Source organism: Portunus trituberculatus, chromosome 24 (genome assembly GCF_017591435.1).
Source record: "Portunus trituberculatus isolate SZX2019 chromosome 24, ASM1759143v1, whole genome shotgun sequence".
In the NCBI taxonomy this organism is placed as follows: domain Eukaryota; kingdom Metazoa; phylum Arthropoda; class Malacostraca; order Decapoda; family Portunidae; genus Portunus; species Portunus trituberculatus.
The window spans coordinates 3,782,144-3,801,222 of NC_059278.1; the positions used below are offsets into that span (position 1 = coordinate 3,782,144).

General features: G+C 37.0%; 1 protein-coding gene across 1 annotated transcript; it reads left to right on the forward strand.

Annotated features, from left to right (window-relative positions):
* Positions 1–146: 146 nt before the first annotated feature.
* Positions 147–18,071, forward strand: LOC123508035 (valine--tRNA ligase-like). Its single transcript, XM_045261411.1, is given in 22 exon segments — positions 147–410; positions 3,137–3,286; positions 3,448–3,572; positions 3,772–3,893; positions 3,896–3,935; positions 4,351–4,552; positions 5,096–5,286; positions 5,659–5,881; positions 6,347–6,492; positions 6,912–7,125; positions 7,524–7,694; positions 7,973–8,094; positions 8,336–8,444; positions 8,636–8,786; positions 11,556–11,698; positions 13,377–13,685; positions 14,942–15,094; positions 15,402–15,608; positions 15,940–16,057; positions 16,550–16,716; positions 17,059–17,169; positions 17,535–18,071. Coding segments are annotated over 22 exon segments (3,480 nt in total). The 5' UTR covers positions 147–215; the 3' UTR covers positions 17,646–18,071.
* Positions 18,072–19,079: the final 1,008 nt, after the last annotated feature.

The window sequence follows — 19,079 nt, forward strand, 5'->3', positions numbered from 1 at the left end:
CAAAGCAAAGGCATAGATGAATAAAAGAAAAAAATAAATACTGAAATAAAACAAGAAGAAAAGTAAAGAAATAAGTAAATATGCAATAGTGGCCATCATGTCAACATTTTGGTGTGTGTTGATGTGGTGCAATGCTGATAGTGACGATGACTCCCGTCCATGTGTTCCGTGAGCATTGGTGAGCGGGTGGTGAGCAACCTGACAGGAATCACAGGATGGCGGATACCGGCTGTGGTACTCCCTCCTCTCAGCCGCCCCAGCAGGCTGCCGACAAACCTAAAACAGCGAAGCAGCTGGAGAAGGAAGCCAAGAAGGCGGCGAAGCTTGCTAAATTCGCAGAGAAGCAAGCAAAGACCACCAGTGTAAAGAGCAACGATGGACAGCAGAAGAAACCCAAGGCAGTGGAGGAGGTAATGACGTGTGTGTGTTTGTGATGAAAGTTGTTGGGAATAGATGGCTGGGAGTTATAAGCCAACCAACTTCTCATGGTTCAGCGTGTGGTGCAATGTGAGGTTATGACCCATCATTAGTGGTATCAGGGCCAGGACCGGTGCCACCTAGGAATTGCGGGGCCCTCAATTAGAAAACTGATGACTCGGCCCAGGCTCTACAAAATAAACAGTTATCCATATATTTTTACCTTGTGTAATGTGCTCATCTTTAAGTAGAAAAAAAACATTGAGTGATTTTGAAAGGCAATGTGTTATTTGTTTTGTTTAGGGCAAAGTAAGACACTTAGTAAATTTGCAGTTTCATCCAATATACTGTATCTTATATTTCTTTTTCTTATGTCTAACAAGCTTGGGGACCTCCTGGGAAACCTAACCTAACCTTATTATTAATTTCCGATAGGGTAAAATGGGGTTAGAAATGCACGTAGAAGTGTGATCTAGACCGTGAGAATGTGTATAGTTACTTGTGGTGTATTGGTTGAAACTGCAATAATTCTGACAATTACATCTGACGCAGGGTCCTCGTAAGGTGAGGGGACCAATTTCATAAAGTTGGTCAAATAGACTTAAAAATTGGCCCTGATCAGGCCATATGTTGCTGCTCCTTTCAGAATTCTGAATTTGTCTAACATTTTTACTGTCATTTAGAAGTTGCAGGCTTGAGATGTGCAATCCTTACTTTCATTATGCAGGTATATATATATATATATATATATATATATATATATATATATATATATATATATATATATATACACACACACACACACACACACACACACACACACACACACACACACACACATATTGGTCAATACAGAGATAAGCTTACCCTCTTTTCCCAAGGTTAATATATAATTACATGTCAGATAGAATTGAGGTTGCAAAATATCATGACATAACCATGTGATGTAAGTCACATGGTTAATTCATGTAAGTTACACATATTAATCACATGATGTACATATTTTGGGGTTTACAGATTATTTGTTGTCTGCTGAGCAGAAATTAGTTGTGAGGTATCCCATTACACACCGCTGATGTATATATATTGTTTGGTACAAGAGAGAGAAATTATTGAAATTCACATGCTCTAGAGCTCTATGGAACTGGTTGGATAGGATTATGGTTGCCACTTACAGAGCCTTTCTGAACCCAAAGAATTTCCTGTGAAAATAATCATTTGATATTTTATTATTTAGAATACAGTAAGTCCTCGTTATATGGTACATATGCGTTCCTGAAAACCTTACCGTATACCGAACCCATTATAACATGTAATCATAGGGAATGCGTTCCAGCACATCAAAAGTCACCTCTACAGAAATTAAAATACATGAAAATAATCATAAAAAAAAGTAAAGTACTGCACAAAAAGAAATAAACAGAAAATGTTTTTATTTGCCTTTCAATCGCCATGTATTCTATCAGATGATGTCCTTCCCGAGGCTAAGGGACAGTAGGGATTTCAGCCCTTACTCATCTTCCGCCAAGTGGGCAGACAAGGATAAGACGTCGTCTGCACTGTCGGAAGCAGGTACAGAAGGGCCAGCTGTAGCAGGGTCGGCATGTTTCAATGGTTTGAAGAAAGAGGATATTGAGGAAGGGCCAGCTGTAGCAGGGTCGGCAGGTGTGACAGGGACGGCATGTCTGACTGGCTTGAAGAACGAGTAGATGGAGGACTGTTTAGTTTTGTTTTTCATCATAGATTTCTTGATAAATCTTGACACTTTTCTCTATGTCATGAGCCACTTTGCTACTCCTGGCAGGATTTGGGTCACGTTCCTTCAGGGTTTCCAGAGCTTTTTCGATACCACCGAGACATTCTCTAAGAGTTTTGATGTCCAGGCCACGCACAGGTTCTTCTTCCTCGTCTCCCTCTTTTTCTGCCTCCTGTGATGCCTTGTCTAGCTCTATAAGTTCATCATTTGAGAGAGATTCAGCATGGCTTTCCAAAAGATCTTGAACATCATCATCATCAACTTCATCGAAGCCAGCCCTATGGCACAGATTTACTATGTCATTTCTGATCGCACCGATGTCGTCTTCAGCGAAGCCTGGGAAGTCATGCATGCATTCTGGCCATACTTTATTCCACGCCAAGTTCATGGTAGACGTCTTCACTTCGTCCCAAGATGACTTGATGTTATCTAAGGCGTGCTTGATGTTATACGACTTCCACCATTCACTGATAGTGGGCTTGCCAGGCCCATCTGTGCCCTTTATCAGTTGCTGCATGGTTTGCCGCTGGTAGTAGGCTTTAAATGTTTGCCATGATTATTATGAATATATTTGTGCTTACAATAGACCCTTTAATATTCCATTTATTCATCTAATTAGTAATGCATGTAAGTAATATGTAATGCAGTTAAAAAAAGGGGTAAGGGAAGAGATAAGAGGCTCCAAGGGTGGTCAAGTTAAAGTCAGTACTGTGAGTGGCGGGGAGGTGTGGTGTGGATGACGTCATCACCCTTGCTCCCCTGCGCTGGGCCCTCTCGGATGACATGAGCGGATACCATATCTGTGAATTTTTCTTACCGTATATCGAATCGAGGGTAGTAATTTCCAAATACAGTAACTGAATTTACCGGATAAAGAACTACCGATATAAATAAAAGGACAATTTATGTTTCATTATATATAAATGTTTGTGTGACATGATATTCATTAGGCACCTTTGACAGAAAAAAGTCATCACCTATGACATTCCAACACCTGCGGGTGAAAAGAAGGATGTGAGTGTGGAGTTGCCGGCTCAGTACAGCCCCAGCTATGTGGAGGCTGCCTGGTATGATTGGTGGAAGAAGGAAGGATTCTTCAAGCCAGAATATGGAGTGAGTATAATGGCTCTTTAGTTTCCATTTTGGGTCCTAGATTTCTTTGGGTGGTGTCATTTTTCTCTTACATTAAAAATTTATATGAAAAAAAAAGATATCTAGTAGTATGTGGAATATTAGTTCTACATCTAATATATTTATAAATCTTATATATACAGAGAAACCTTAATGAAGACAATCCGAAAGGAAAGTTCATCATGGTTATCCCTCCACCAAATGTGACAGGCAGCTTGCATTTGGGCCATGCTCTTACCAATTCTGTGGAGGATGCCATATGCCGCTGGTGAGTGTATTTCCTCAATAGTAAGAGACAGGAGAACAATAATTTAGCTTGATCTTCTAACCAGAATCATTTGGCTCCATCCACACATTGTCAACATTTAGGCATGAAAGTTTTGTGGTATGTACTGTACTACTATGAATAGGATCATGAATAATTGGCTCTCATTATTCTCCATTAAGAATTTCAAATGTACTTCCAGGAATAGGATGAAAGGTCGTACAAGCCTGTGGGTTCCAGGGTGTGACCATGCTGGAATAGCTACACAAGTGGCTGTGGAAAAGAAGCTCAAGAGGGAGGAAGGAGTTACTCGCCATGACCTTGGACGGAAGAATTCATGAAGAGGGTCTGGCAGTGGAAAAATGAGTGAGTGTTGTTTCTTTAAATAAGTGTTATGGATAATCTGATAATAAAAAAAAAATCCAGAATGTTAAGATTGAATGTAATGCAAGTTCTTGCAGCTTACACAAAGATAGTGTTTTTATTTATTTAATTTTTTTTTTTCGTTGACACTGCACATTGTACAATGTATAAATCAGTCATGTTATTAACCTCTTAGTTCTGTATTGTTATTCTATAATGAAACAGCTTCATATTGCAGTTTTCATAATTTTGAAGTATCATATCACAATAACTTTATTACTACCACTTATATATGTTGTATGCCATCTTGTTCCTCTTTACTGCATAAGTTTCATCATCTCTAACACACACACACACACACACTATGCATTGGCCATGAAGGAACAACTAAAACACTTCCATTGTCATGTGTATCCAGGAAAGGTCACCGCATATACCACCAGTTGGAGAAGATGGGATCCTCGCTGGACTGGGATCGGACGTGTTTCACCATGGATCCCGGGCCACAGGAAGCTGTAAAGGAGGCCTTTGTCAGAATGCATGAAGATGGAACAATTTACAGATCGAATCGCCTTGTTAACTGGTCTTGTACTTTGAAATCTGCTATTTCTGATATTGAGGTAAGTCCTACAAGGTATAGTCATGCTCTTTGTGGTGACCATCATTTATGTCATCTTCTCATTGTTTTGTTGAACCAAGTCTGATGAGACTGATCAAGTGATATTTTTTACACCCACTGAGACTTCAAGCATTTTTGTAATTGTTGAGGAGAGTGATGTCATCTTGTGTACAATGTTTTAAACAAGTATCTGAAAGTACCTTCACACTGCATCCTGTATTCTTCATGATCTTTGCAGAACTTTTAATATAAAAACAGTTCATTAATTCCTGTATGGATTTCTATTCAGTGTATAAACATTAATATCACTGCAATTCTTGACCATATAATGGTTCCTGTATATATACGTATTGAAAAATCATCATATTAATGCTAAATTTTTATTACCATAGCTCTATTAATAAGAATAAACAGATAAATATAAGCATAAGGAAAGTTGCTGGTTAATCCTGTACTCCTGATAATGTACTGTTGATTTCTTTGGGAAAGAATAATTTAAAATGTTCCTAGTAATTAAAGTCATTGTCCCGTTTTACACCAACAGGTCGAAAAGAAGGAACTGCCTGGCCGGACAGAGCTTCCAGTACCAGGTTATACTGAAAAAGTGGAATTTGGAGTACTGGTTAACTTTGCATATCAAGTAGAAGGCTCTGAAGACCGTGTGGTTGTGGCCACTACCCGTATTGAGACCATGCTTGGTGATACGGCTGTTGCTGTCAATCCGAAGGATGAAAGGTGAAAAAAGCCTAAGGGATTCTCAGAGTTTCTGTGAATATGAGGACATGTGATGTACTATATTCGTAATTTTTTTTTATTTTACTTAAAGTTGAGTTTGTTTCCATTTGTTCTCTGTTTTACTTGAATATGCTGTAATTTTTGACTACTGGTTTTAACTCTTGGGGACCAGCACCTCAGTGGGGCCTTTGTGTTAGTGTTGTGTTGTCCTTGGTTGTTCCTACATGAAAAAAAGAAAAAGAAAACAGTGTGCTTAGTATTTTTGGCATTACAAATCTCATCCAGTTGAAATTGTTTGAACACCAAGTGGAGTTTTCAGCATTCAAGATAAGTAGATTTTTATTAGTAATTGTTTGCCTTGTGGGGAGACAGGTACAAACATCTTCATGGCAAAACTCTTGTGCATCCATTCACTGATCGACGGCTGCCAGTGGTTCAAGATGACTTTGTAGAGATGGACTTTGGCACTGGTGCTGTCAAGATCACGCCTGCACACGACCCTAATGATTATGAAGTTGGAAAACGACACAAGCTACCTTTCCTCAACATTTTCACAGATGATGGCCACATTGTGGATGGTTATCAGCAATTCACGGTGAGTTTAAATACATCAGAGTTAAACATGATAGATTTTTGATAGACATGATTTTGGAATAACTATACTATATTTTTAATGGAAAGGAGGAAACTAGTATGTGACAAGAATAGAAAGAAAGCATTTGGCATCATTCATAAGCTGAACATTGCAGGATTATGATGTGGGTAGATATTCTCCACGCTTGCTTTTCCAGCTTTAGATTATCTACTCATATTTGGCTATTCTCTTTGGGGATTGACACCTCAGTGGGTTTTTATGCCCTAGGCAAAAAATCTTACTTATAAAGATAATAAATAAGTAAAGTTTCATTCAGCAGCAAGTAAGTGTGATGTTTATGCTTCAAAAACTTGTGTCATTAGAAAATATGTTGTTTATCAGAGCAAGTTTCTTGCAGTTATGTATCATCCTGGTTCAGATTATGTATAGAGAAGAAAGTCATGAATTCTTTATGTACTCTTCCAGGGAATGAAGAGGTTTGAAGCTCGTTGTGCTGTACTAGCAGCTCTCAAGGAGAAGGGCCTGTACGTGGAGACAAAAGATAACCCAATGGTAGTGCCTATATGCTCTCGCTCCAAGGATGTCATTGAGCCTATGATAAAGCCACAATGGTGAGTATTAAGAGCTCTGTAGCAGAAATTGTACCAAAAAATTTTATATTTATTCTGTCTCTTCAATTTCCCTCTAATGAGAATTTGCAGATGTTTTGAGTAATTCTTAACAAGGAAAATATTTTTGATAACATTCTTTTTGTAGCTCATACACAGATATATTTAGCAGTGGATTTCTTCGAGTTACTGTATACAGTGTGGTTAGCAGTGTGCATTTTGATAGGGACGATAATGACCCATTAGTTTGGGGACACTGAAAACAGTTACATCTTCATCTGTAAGTGTGTACCTCTTTGGCATGCTTTTCAAATGTCCATTTATGAAGATAAAGAATAGTTTTTTCCATCTGATAGAGAAGTTGTACTTACTGTGCTAGTTTAAGTCTCCAAATAAGAACTGTTTTGTTATGTCTATTACAGGTATGTCAAGTGTGGTGCCATGGCTCAGAAGGCTGTGGAAGCTGTGAAATCAGGTGAATTAGAAATAATTCCTAAAATGCATGAAAAGACTTGGTACCATTGGATGGAAGAGATCAGAGATTGGTGTATATCTCGGCAGCTGTGGTGGGGGCATCAAATTCCAGCGTACTTTGTAACCTTTGATCCGTCTGTCCCTCAGCAAAAGCAATTGGATGTGAGTTTTGAATGTTGTTTGTCCGTATTTATTTACTTGTATGCAAATCATTATCAATCTGTATCTCAAGGCTCCATGTCTTCCTGAAATAAATATTGATGAAATACATTGAAATGAATAAATAAATAAAAGTTCAAACTATAATTAATCTATCACTTTTGTGAATGTTTTGTAAGAATTTATTAATGAAATAAAAGATTACTTTTGAAACAGATTTATGAAATCACTTACTTATTGAATAAGTGAAAGGAGTCTTCTGTTTTAAATGCAAATAATTCCCTGTATATATAGTATACAATGAGAAAAACTGTTTTCAAACTGAAAGGTTCCTTTTGTTTGCCATTATTGTTGTACAATCTGCATTTTTATTTATTTGCTATCATTCTCATCTTACACAGAATGATGAGTACTGGGTGAGTGGAAGGACAGAAGAAGAAGCAAGGCAAAAAGCAGCTTCCAAGTTCAATGTTTCACCAGACAAGATAAAGTTGCAGCAAGACCCAGATGTTCTTGACACCTGGTTCAGCTCGGGTCTCTTCCCATTTGAAGTGATGGGCTGGCCCAATGAGGTTGGTGAAAAACCGTTGAAGCTTTTGGTTAAAAAATAATAGTATTTGCTGTGTTTATGACATACTGTATGTCATATAGCTAATACATATACAGTTGATATGTCTTCTGTAGCTAAGGTAAAATGTGTTCACTTATACATTCATATTCCCAAAAATAATTACAAGTATTTTCTTACTTAGCTTTCAATCTGGGTTATTTTCTGGCATCATATACTTGAAGTACATGTAGATGTGTCACCATTATGCTCACATGGCTATGTAATGGACTTTTTTTTCAGACTAAAGACATGGAATTGTTCTATCCCAACACTCTTCTGGAAACGGGGCATGACATTCTTTTCTTTTGGGTAGCAAGAATGGTTTTCTTTGGCCAACACATTCTTGGAAAGCTGCCTTTCAAGTAAGGTTTAGTAGTTGATTAGCATAATGGCTTGAAATGATTTACACTGAAAATATTTTGATGGAGAATATGGAATGTTGTTTATTTCATTGTGGTGCTCAATGATTTAAGGAGTTATTCATAAACCTGTTAAGGTTGTGAGGAAACAGGCACTGCAGGCTTATTTTTGAGCTGCAATATAGAGTTAGTGTAGTCCACAACTCTTTGATGTTTGGAAACTTAACAGATTTGTTTCCCTCAGACAAGTGTATCTGCATGCCATGGTACGAGATGCTCATGGCCGCAAGATGAGCAAATCCCTTGGCAATGTTATTGATCCCATGGATGTAATTTATGGAATAAGTCTCCAGGTACAATTACATATACATTTAAGCCAGATAGCTAAATCATTTAAAGGTTTCAGAATTAGTTATGTGCTTACACTAATGCAGATTTTGTTTAGTGACCAAAAAAAAAACAATGATATAGTGATTTGGAATGTGCAGTTACTTATTTTAGCATGATGTATACTACTGATAACAAGCTATTTTACTTTCTGTAGGATCTTCACAAGCAGCTTGATGAAAACAGCAACTTAGATCCAAAAGAAATAAACAAAGCTAAGGAGGGACAGAAGCGTGACTATCCTCAGGGCATTCCCGAGTGTGGCACAGATGCTCTTCGCTTCGCCCTTTGTGCTTATACATCACAAGGTTAGAGGCATTACCTATTGCTTTGCTTATAATTTACCTAGAGGTTATTCTTATGTTTACTTTAATCTTGGTCTTGTACGTAGGAAATACAACTTAGAACGTTTAACAATCTATATGTATATTTTAAGGACAATTGAGTTTTTGTGTGCATTTTTGTATGTCTGACTATACATTTGATTTTTACTTGTACCTTCCTGTCTTTCCAATTCTTTGTTAAAGCTTCTGGTATTCTCTTTTTATCTATGTTCATCTGGTCTCCCTTATGTTCCATATTTTATCTACACATGCCACATAGCCACTGCCTTGTCATGGATGGTAAAAGTAATAAAAGTGTGCAGGCAATGCTTGGTGTGTCTAGTGGTGATTGTATTGTTTAGTAATGATCTATATGGTGATAGTGAGACCATCACGTGGTGTCTGGGGGTGGTTTGGTATGGCATTGAGAATATACATGAGTACAGTGGCATATCCAAGGGGGCAGGGTGGTCCTGAGGAGACTGAAGGAGGGTGTGTATACATGGTGCAAGTTAAGTTTTGTACTGAACAATAATGTAACAAGGCTTTCTGAAAATGCTAAATCAGATTCTGTAACATACTGTTAGTCTTTGAGTTAAATAATTTTATGTAATTCACCACAGTCGCCTGCTGGTCACCCAGCCAGTCTTTCCCATTACGGAGCGAGCTTAGAGCTCATAGACTGATCTTCAGGTAGGACTGAGACCACAACACACTCCACACACGATCTGTAAGGGGACTGGCAATGAAGTTTTTTTTTTTTCCCTTGGCAACTTTTCCTCTCTTACATGAAAAAAGGACATGAGAGGCTATAATTTTGGCCTTGGCCCTTATCAATAATATTGTTATGTAACCCCTTTCTTCCACACTGGCCCAGCTCCAAGGTGCCTCCACCAGGCCCCGACAGCACAGCTGGCACCAGAGACAGGGACCACATGTAACCACTTACCAAGCAGGGTTCGCTGGCTATGATTGATGCATGGAAAGCAGGAGACTCAACATGTAGATTGAAAACACGGCAGTACCGACAGGCACACTGGGTGGAAAAGGATAGGCATTGGGGGTATACTTAGCTCCTTTATTAAAGTCAAGGCAGGCACATGAAGGTGCCTCACACATGCAGTCACTGGCGCCCAAGTCACTTGCAGCTACCTCACCTCACCACACCTACGCATGACACCGGTCGCTCATTGTACACTGCACTTAGGGGCTTCCACGTCACTGATGAGGCAGAGAGGGCACTTTCTGGGGTATGTACACACCACACTGGTAAGGTGGGAACGAATAGCACGAAGCGAAGCAGCGTGGGGCAGCTAGCTAAGCTAGCTCCTAAGAGCTCACCAGAGTTCACCAGGCCTCCTTAGAGCTCAGTACAGGTTCCCTCCTCAGCAACCAGACCTCCAAAAGCTCACTGTAGGCCTCCTCCCCTGCAGCTGCCAGCTGCTGCTCCTTCCCATGCTGTCTGTCTGCCTGTGTCTGACTGGTTTGCCCCAAAACTCCCCTGCATCCCTCTGTCCTCGCCAAAGTTTTACTGTGTACCAGTGGTGTTATTTTAGGCCCGTGCCCCCTCTGGCCTACGTCTTTCACTGATCCCCCCTTCATAACACAGCCCGTCTTTTGGGAGTGTTGCACATCAGGCTCTCATTGCTCCCCATCGGCTAACGGGACATGCACCCCATGTCCCACTTGTCTTGGCTGAATACGTCAGTATTTAAAAATCCAATTTTCAAAATGATTTATCCTTGTATTTATGAGGCTTGTGACATCATGAGCTCCTGGCTGGTGAAGCTGTGTGCGTGGACCTCGTAGCCCATGACGTCATCAGGCTGAGTGCTCTCCGCCCATCCTGCTGGGCGCTAGCTTCCTCCTCCTCCACCATATTTAGCGTAATATATAAGGGTTTCAAGTTCTTTGGAAGTATTTCTAGACGTAGTGGTAACAGGAGTGTGAGAAAGAGGGAGAGAAGGAGAAATAGAGGAAGAAGAAGATAAATAAGAAGAGAAGGAAGAAAGCCCATGCGGGGGCCTCTTTCTCATATTTAGAGTACAAGGTTTTCAAGGTGTCTACAAGTGTTTTTAGGTGCAGGGGTTTACTAGTAGTGGTAGAAGGAGGAGGTGGAAGGAAAGAGAAATAGAGGAAGAGGGGGAGGAATAAAGGAGGAGGAGGAGGAGGAGGAAAGCCAGTGCCAGGCTCTCTCTGTCATATTTAGCATAATGTACAAGACTCTTGAGGTATCTAGGAGTGGTAGGAGTGGGAGGTAGAAGGCAAACAAGAAAGTTTCCAGAAGATAATATTTACCCTAATTTCCAGTGTTTTTATGGTGTTTTCAGGTATGTATATTGTATATTAGTAGCAGTGAGGGCAGATGAAGGAGGTGAAGCTCCTGCCAGTTTAGGCTTCCCCCCCACAAGCCAAATTTTTATCCTGGATCTGCCACCGCACGAGTAAGATAGGCGTGACAAGAATGTGGTTTGATAAATGAGAGGACAGTGTTAGAATGTTTGAGAGTAAGAAAGGAAAGGAAAATGAAGTAATCTGGAGTGGAATTAGTATACAAGTCAAATTCAGTGATTTTTGTTAAGGAATGGAATTGTCAAGCATCATTGTATAGAAATTTTATTTCTTCTTACAAAGTAAAGGCTTTATATTATTTTCTTGCTTTACAATATGCTTTGTTCAGTTGAAGATGTATGTGCATGTAGTATTGATTCAAAAATTTGTTTCCTGTATGGGTGTTCTCTTCTTTTTTTGCAGGAAGAGACATAAACTTGGATGTTTTACGGGTCAATGGTTACAGGAACTTCTGCAATAAGCTGTGGAATGCAACAAAATTTGCCATGATGAATATTGGCAAAGACTTTAAGCCCTACAGCTCTCTCACAGAGCTGCGGGAAAAGGTGATATATATATGTTTATATATATATATATATATATATATATATATATATATATATATATATATATATATATATATATATATATATATATATATATATATATATATATATATATATATATATATATATATATATATATATATATATATATATATATATATATATATATATATATATATATATATATATATATATATATATATATATATATATATATATATATATATATATATATATATATATATATATATATATATATATATATATATATATATATATATATATATATATATATATATATATATATATATATATATATATATATATATATATATATATATATATATATATATATATATATATATATATATATATATATATATATATATATATATATATATATATATATATATATATATATATATATATATATATATATATATATATATATATATATATATATATATATATATATATATATATATATATATATATATATATATATATATATATATATTTAAGTAAAAGTTATTTAATCAGTTTCTTGAATAGGTATTTTACTCAGAAGGTGAAATAGGTGACTAGAGTAACATGAAATAATTTTTTGTATTTGATTTGAAAAATTGAATAAAGTGAGCTTAATTCCACATTTTATGCATAAGTCCTTGATATATCAGACTTACAATTGAAGAAATTTGGGGTCAATGAAACTTGATGTTTGAGTCCACACATGCATACATGGCAATTCAAATATATACATGAAGAATTATAGATTAAAACTATAGTACAGTAAGTCCTCATTATATGGTACATATGTGTTCCTGAAAACCTTACTGCAAATTGAAATTACTGTATACCGAACCCATTATAACATGTAATGATAGGGGATGTGTTCCAGCACGTTGAAAGTCACCCCTACAGACATGAAAATACCTGAAAATAGTCATATAAAAAATGTAAAATACTACACAAAAGAAATAAACAGAAAATGTTTTTATTTACCTTTCACACGCAGTGTATTCTATCAGATGATGTCCCTCCTGAGGCTAAGGGACAGTAGGGATTTAAGCCCTTACTCATAATATCCACAAAAAACACGCCATAAGGACTTCACTTGTGTTCAGTGGGAAACACAGGAAGAGACTGATTATTGTGGTGGCTGTGTGGCGTGGTAGCGCTACGGTACGGTGTAAACAAAACACGAGTGGATACCGTATCTGAATTTTTCTTACCTGTAAATAGAATCGAGGGTAGTAATTACCAAACACTGTAACTGTGAATTTACCGGATAACGAAGTACCGTATAAGGAGGACTTACTGTAATATCTGTGCATTACTTTGTTGTCTTTGTCAGCAAATGTAATGCCTGGTGGAAAACATTTAATAAAGTGGAGAGGCGAGAGGTTTGGGAGTGATGAGATGCTAATCAAGTTACGGATTTTAGTGTGAATCTCTTTTCTTAGGTGACTTTCAGTTCATGATGTTTTGTCATCATCTGTTGGAAAAATAGTGCTTGGTTTGATGGCATGGTGCAGTTATCATTCTTTCTGCACTTATCAAATAACAGATCTCTTTGGTCAACTCTGAAATGTATTTTGATATATTGAGTTCAGAACATGAAGCATTTACAGTATGTAGTTATGATTTTTTGTCAATAACAGTGTATGTTGTTGATTAGGTACTACAAGCGAGATCAGGATGCAGTAATGAGCACTCCAGGTCATCCTCATCATGTAAACAGAGTGATAATTTAGAATTATCGGAGCTAAATGAAATGCTGGAACAGTACAGCTACGTTGGTGGATATATTCCAACAAAAGCTGATCTCTCTGTCATGAAGAATATATCAGAAGCAGATTTATCGCTTTCAAAATACCCAAATGTGTTACGTTGGTACCGCCACATGTCCAGCTTTTCTGAAGCAGAAAGAAGGTCTCTTCCTGAGGCTAAATGCAGCTTACAAGCTCCCAACTTGAAATCTAGTGAGGTAAGGCTTATACTCATTTGCCTGCCTTGCTTGATTTTAATTCTGAGTGTGGCGCATAGAACAGTTACATAGTGATGATTTTATTGTTAATGTGTTATACACCACTTTATGTGTTTGTATTTTGTGTTTAATACAGGCAAGAAATTTTGCTTCTCTGCACTTGTACTGTTCTTTTTTTTTTCTTATATAATTTTTTATTAGTAACTGGAGATTATAGGCAGTGATTTATGATTTATTATGTTGTTTTGTTTAACTACAGTATAATACCTGTTATTTGGGCTTGTGGTCACACTTGTCATAATATATTTACTTGTGCTGTGTATGTGTGTGTGACGTTAATAGCTGTTATCATGTAGAATTGTATCACAGCCATCCCTTTGAGGGCAGTTCTTTAGAACAGATAACATGATTAGATACTAGATAGACAGATGGATCGATAGACATAATGTGATCTTAACTTATTCTTGACACTTACTGCTTGGAACTCTCTCACAGGGATGGTTACAACAGAAGTCTGTTCATCCAAGTCCATGGCATTATACTAATATGTACTCCATGTTCACAATTTTCTATTTTCTCTCACTCATGTATTCTAAAAACTCTTCTCCCATCATGTAAATTTTCATCTTACATCCACCTTATTTACTCCATCTTTATATTATCCATGTTGTCTCACTTTTTATTTCTTTATTCATGACCAAACCATGTAAAGTTGATGCATTTTGACTTTAATTTCCTCTCTCCACAGTTCATTCTTGTACCTTTACTAGGATTTCAGATTTTCTCTACACACATTCATTGCCTTCACTGTCCATTTTGTTCATAGTACTAATGTCTCTCAAATAAGATTTGAAAATTAAGATTCAGGCAGTGTAGATGATAGTTTTCCTCTGCCTGAATCCTGAATCTTTGATTTACATTCCAAACCCATGGTTTGCTTGCATGGCACTATTTGCAGTCTGCTTTATGGCTGTTAGATGGTATTGTCTCTGTCTCTTTGTTGTTTCTTACAATTTTAACATAAGTCCCAAAGATCTTGCTGCTATCCTCCATTGCCATATGATGTTTTCTTTTGTATCTTTTTTATTGTACTTCAGTATTTGTGCAGGATCATATTAAGGTATTTAAATTTGTTCATTATATTTCAAGCTTGGTGTTGAGTATTAATGTAATAACCTGTTAGATAACTTTTCATAATTTGAAGGCTGAAATCTAGATTTTAAGAAGTAAACTATATGAAATATTTGTAATTTCAGACAGCAGCCCTGAGCTTGGTAGACAGGTGGATGCTGGGGCAGCTTGCTGTTGCTGTGCGAGAGTGTAATGCTGCCTTTGATGAATTCAATTTTCCAAGAGCCACCACAGCACTCTATAACTTGTGGTGGTACCAAATATGTGATGTGTATTTGGTGAGCACATTGTCTTTGTTTATATACACATCATATATATCAATGTCTTGATGATTTTATATGAATGATAAGCTTTAATATGTTACCCAGTTTGGCTGCTGAAATAAGATGATTGAAGTAAGCCAGAGAATGACAGGATTGTATGCTGACTGTAAAAAGTGACTATTACCATTTTGTCAGGAGCTGAAGTTGTTATATTAAGAAGGTAACCAGAGACAGTTATTCAAGTAATTGATTGAGAAAGAAGTGCAGGGGCGAGAGATGATATATCACGACTTGATTACCTTAAAAGTTTTGAACATTACAGGAGTGCTTAAAACCTGTGATGTACTCAGGTGATCAGGAAGCCAAGAACTTGAGTCGTAATGTGCTCTACACAGCGTTGTATGTTGGTCTGGCCCTCATCTCACCCTTCATGCCTTTCTTGTCTGAGGAGTTGTTTCAGCGCCTTCCTCCACGTACATCCAGCCAGCCTCCATCTTTGTGTGTAACATCATACCCAGAGCCTGAGGAGGTAAGTACCATAGTTGAGTGCGCTTTTCTTGGTCTTATCCTCAAAATTGATTTAATATTGCAGTAGTAGTAGTTGGTGAAGCACAAGGCTGAGAATATTTGATGGATTATTTTCATGTTTTATGTGAAAAGATTTGGATTTATTTGCTAGAAGGGGATGAGTGTGTAAACAATTTGGGTAACAGTGAAAATGTACTTGTATAAGTAGTAAAGGATTCTTTCAAGATATGGTGTCAAACTTCATGTTAGGTTAATTCTTTCTGCATTCTTACAGATAATTCCCTACTTATTCAGGGAATGGTTAGTTATGTAGTTTGTGTTCTTTTTTACAGTTTGATGTATTTTATGATGAAGAAGTAGAGGAAAAATTCAAGTTTGGACAAAAAGTCATTGGTGAGGTTCGCTCAGCCAAAGCAAAGTATGACATCCCCAACAAAACAAAGGTTGAAGGTAAGTAATTGATTTAATTGTATTCTTATTTCAGAATGATTCATGAAATCATAAGTAATGGAATACATGTTTCAGCAAGCACTGTAGACTGGAGGTTTTGCTGTGTCTAATTTCCAGGGAAGGTGTCTTTTCTTACCCTTTGTTTCAAGATATGGTGGCTGCATTCTTCCATTCTGTGTGCAAAATGTATTCAGGCTGGCCACTCTACCTTTAAGGAAAAACTTAACCCAGTATATAAATACAGAGATAGTTTTTCTTAAAGTTTAGTCTTGCTTCCTTCACGGTATAGCTTCTGGTTACCTTTTACTGTTGAGAGTGACATAAATGCTTTTTGCCATAACTCTTCATCCTGTTGTCCAACAGAGTTGGCTCTCCTGTATGGACTTGTATGGTTCTAACAGAAATAGATAGCCACTATCCCAAGTATCCTCTCTGTGTATGTGTGTGTGTGTGATAAATATGAAAAATAATAATAGTGTTTTCTTTTTATAGTGGTCCTTCAATCAGAAAGTGCTGACAAGAGAACTACATTGGAGTTACTTAGTCAGGACATTGCCACTCTGACAGTTGCCTCTGAAGTGAAAATATCTGCCAACAAGCCCAAAGGATCAGTTCCAACACCTGTCTCAGCTGACACAGTTGCATGGATGAAGTTGCAGGTCAGTCATGTGTGAAGAAACTTTAGTGCTATGAAAATTGTTTCTAATTTAAGACAATTATTAAGATTTCTAATATCTATTTATATATCTTCATATGATGAAATTTCTAATAATTTTACTTACGCTCCTTTTGTCTGCCTTTATTGTTTAGCTTTTTTGTTGTAAGTCTTCCTATGTTATTGTTTCTTTGTGGATCTTCACATTTCAGACATCTAGTATGTTAACACGTTATAACCAACTGTCTTAGCATATGGCATCCCTTCAGTCTGTATAATACATTACCTATTCATATCCAATTTCCAATGTCTTAAATTGAAAGAAATGTTGAATTATATTTTGCAGGGTCTGGTCAACCTTGGCAAATGCAAGGAGAAAATACAGCAAAAGATGAAGAGTGCTGATGACAAACTGAAAACTTTGTTGAATGACATGTCAAAACCAACTTATGATAAGGTGGGTGACAGATCACTGTTGCACTGGAGTCATAAATGCCTAAAAATGATCTTGTCATGTTTTGTTAGATAATTGGGATTACATATTATATTGTGCATAATGTTTAATATCTCATGACACTTTTATCATATTTATATTGTCAATCTAATATATCTATACATAGTATATACATATTTCTCAGTTTAGTTTTGTGCTCCCTCCCAATACATCTTTTGTATATTTCTCTTTATTAATGTAATTAACTTAAATATGCACCAAAATTTTCAGCTACTATTTCATTCATCCAACTTGACTGTGCATCAAAATTTTTAACCACCTTCCTTTACTTTACCCAATGTAACTTCTCTGTGTCGTCCACCCTGCAGGTGCCTGAGGCCGTGCGCACTCGCAATGATGAGAAAAAGCTTGAGCTGGAAGCAGAGTTGGAGCAGACCCGTGATGCCATTATGAAGCTGGAGGCAATGGAGACGGAGTAGAAGTGAGCCAATCATACAAGAAGAGTAGTTGGTGGCCAGTGGTGTGAAGAATAGTTCATATTTTTTATTTATATTCCTTCAGGATTTAATGATGACATGATTTTGTTTATCAGTAAACTTTGTATAATTACTGTTGTTGTAATATAATTTGGTCATGGATATGTACAACTATATTTAATACAGCAATAATTGAGAAAAGGTTATATGATTGTTTATAAGTATATATGAATATGGGCACACGGGTGACTTACACATGCATTCATTTTCTTACTTCCATCTAAGTTTTTAATAGTCATGAAAATCTGTTTTGAAATTTAGTGCACATACCATTGTTTATACATCTGCTCCAAGGTTATCACAAAGTAGTGGAAGCCGAGTGTGGGAATTATATCTTCATTTTATATGAAAATAAATGCTCCAACAACTGCATGCAGTTTTACAAGCTAATAACTTGTATGTAGGTTAAGTGTAAGTGTGACAAAGCTGGCAGGCTATAGAGCTTTGTAGGATATTTTTAGTTGGTAATATTTTGTGTCTATAAAGATCAAATGCTTAAAAGAATCTTGTGTGCAGAAAGGTAAGGTCTCTAGAATGATACACTAGCTGTGCATCATCCAAGTCATTCTAGCAAGTAATCCCCTTGCACAGAACATGAAATGGTGGTTCTCTCAGTGCTCCAGAATGAGCTGCTTTCTAACTGACCTGTTCTCATGTACTGTCTCCTAATGCCTCCCACCACATTGTCCCGTGTGTAAAGGCACACTGTGTTTGTCTTATTCTGCTTCACTACATGCAAGTGGGAAATTTTGGTGCAATATCGTAATGTGTGATATTATTAGATGCAGGAAAAAAGCCAACTTCCTGAACATGATGGTAAAAGATGTGCAATATTTCTAAGAGGAAATGTTGCATGGATAGACAGAATTTTTTTTTATTGAAAAGTTAAGTTATCATCTGATCTACTAATTTTCATCACTTGCTCTTGTTTCATTTCCCCAGCTTGCCAACACCATGGTAACCGTCCAATGTTGCTTGATCGGCCAGGGCTCTTCAATAGTGGTTTTCCTTTACACAGCTTTATTCCACACAATCCATACATATCCCTATTCCATCCATGCTCCTCAAACACCTCTTCTTCATTACATGTAATCTTATCACTCTTCCAGTAATGTCACTGTCATTGTTTATCTTCAGGCCAACATCAACAAATAAATGCATTATGTATATGATCTATGTTATGTACTGGAGGATGTGTATCATGATGACTTCAACACACAAATTATACACTGGTGTTACAAGTGTAATACAGTCCACTGCGCCAACCACTCCAGGCTAGGTGTCCGTGATGCATTGATGTGATGTTGAAATGAAATGGAATGTAATTTTAACTGTAGACTACACTTAGATGTGAAATTAGTGTTGAAAGGCTTTACT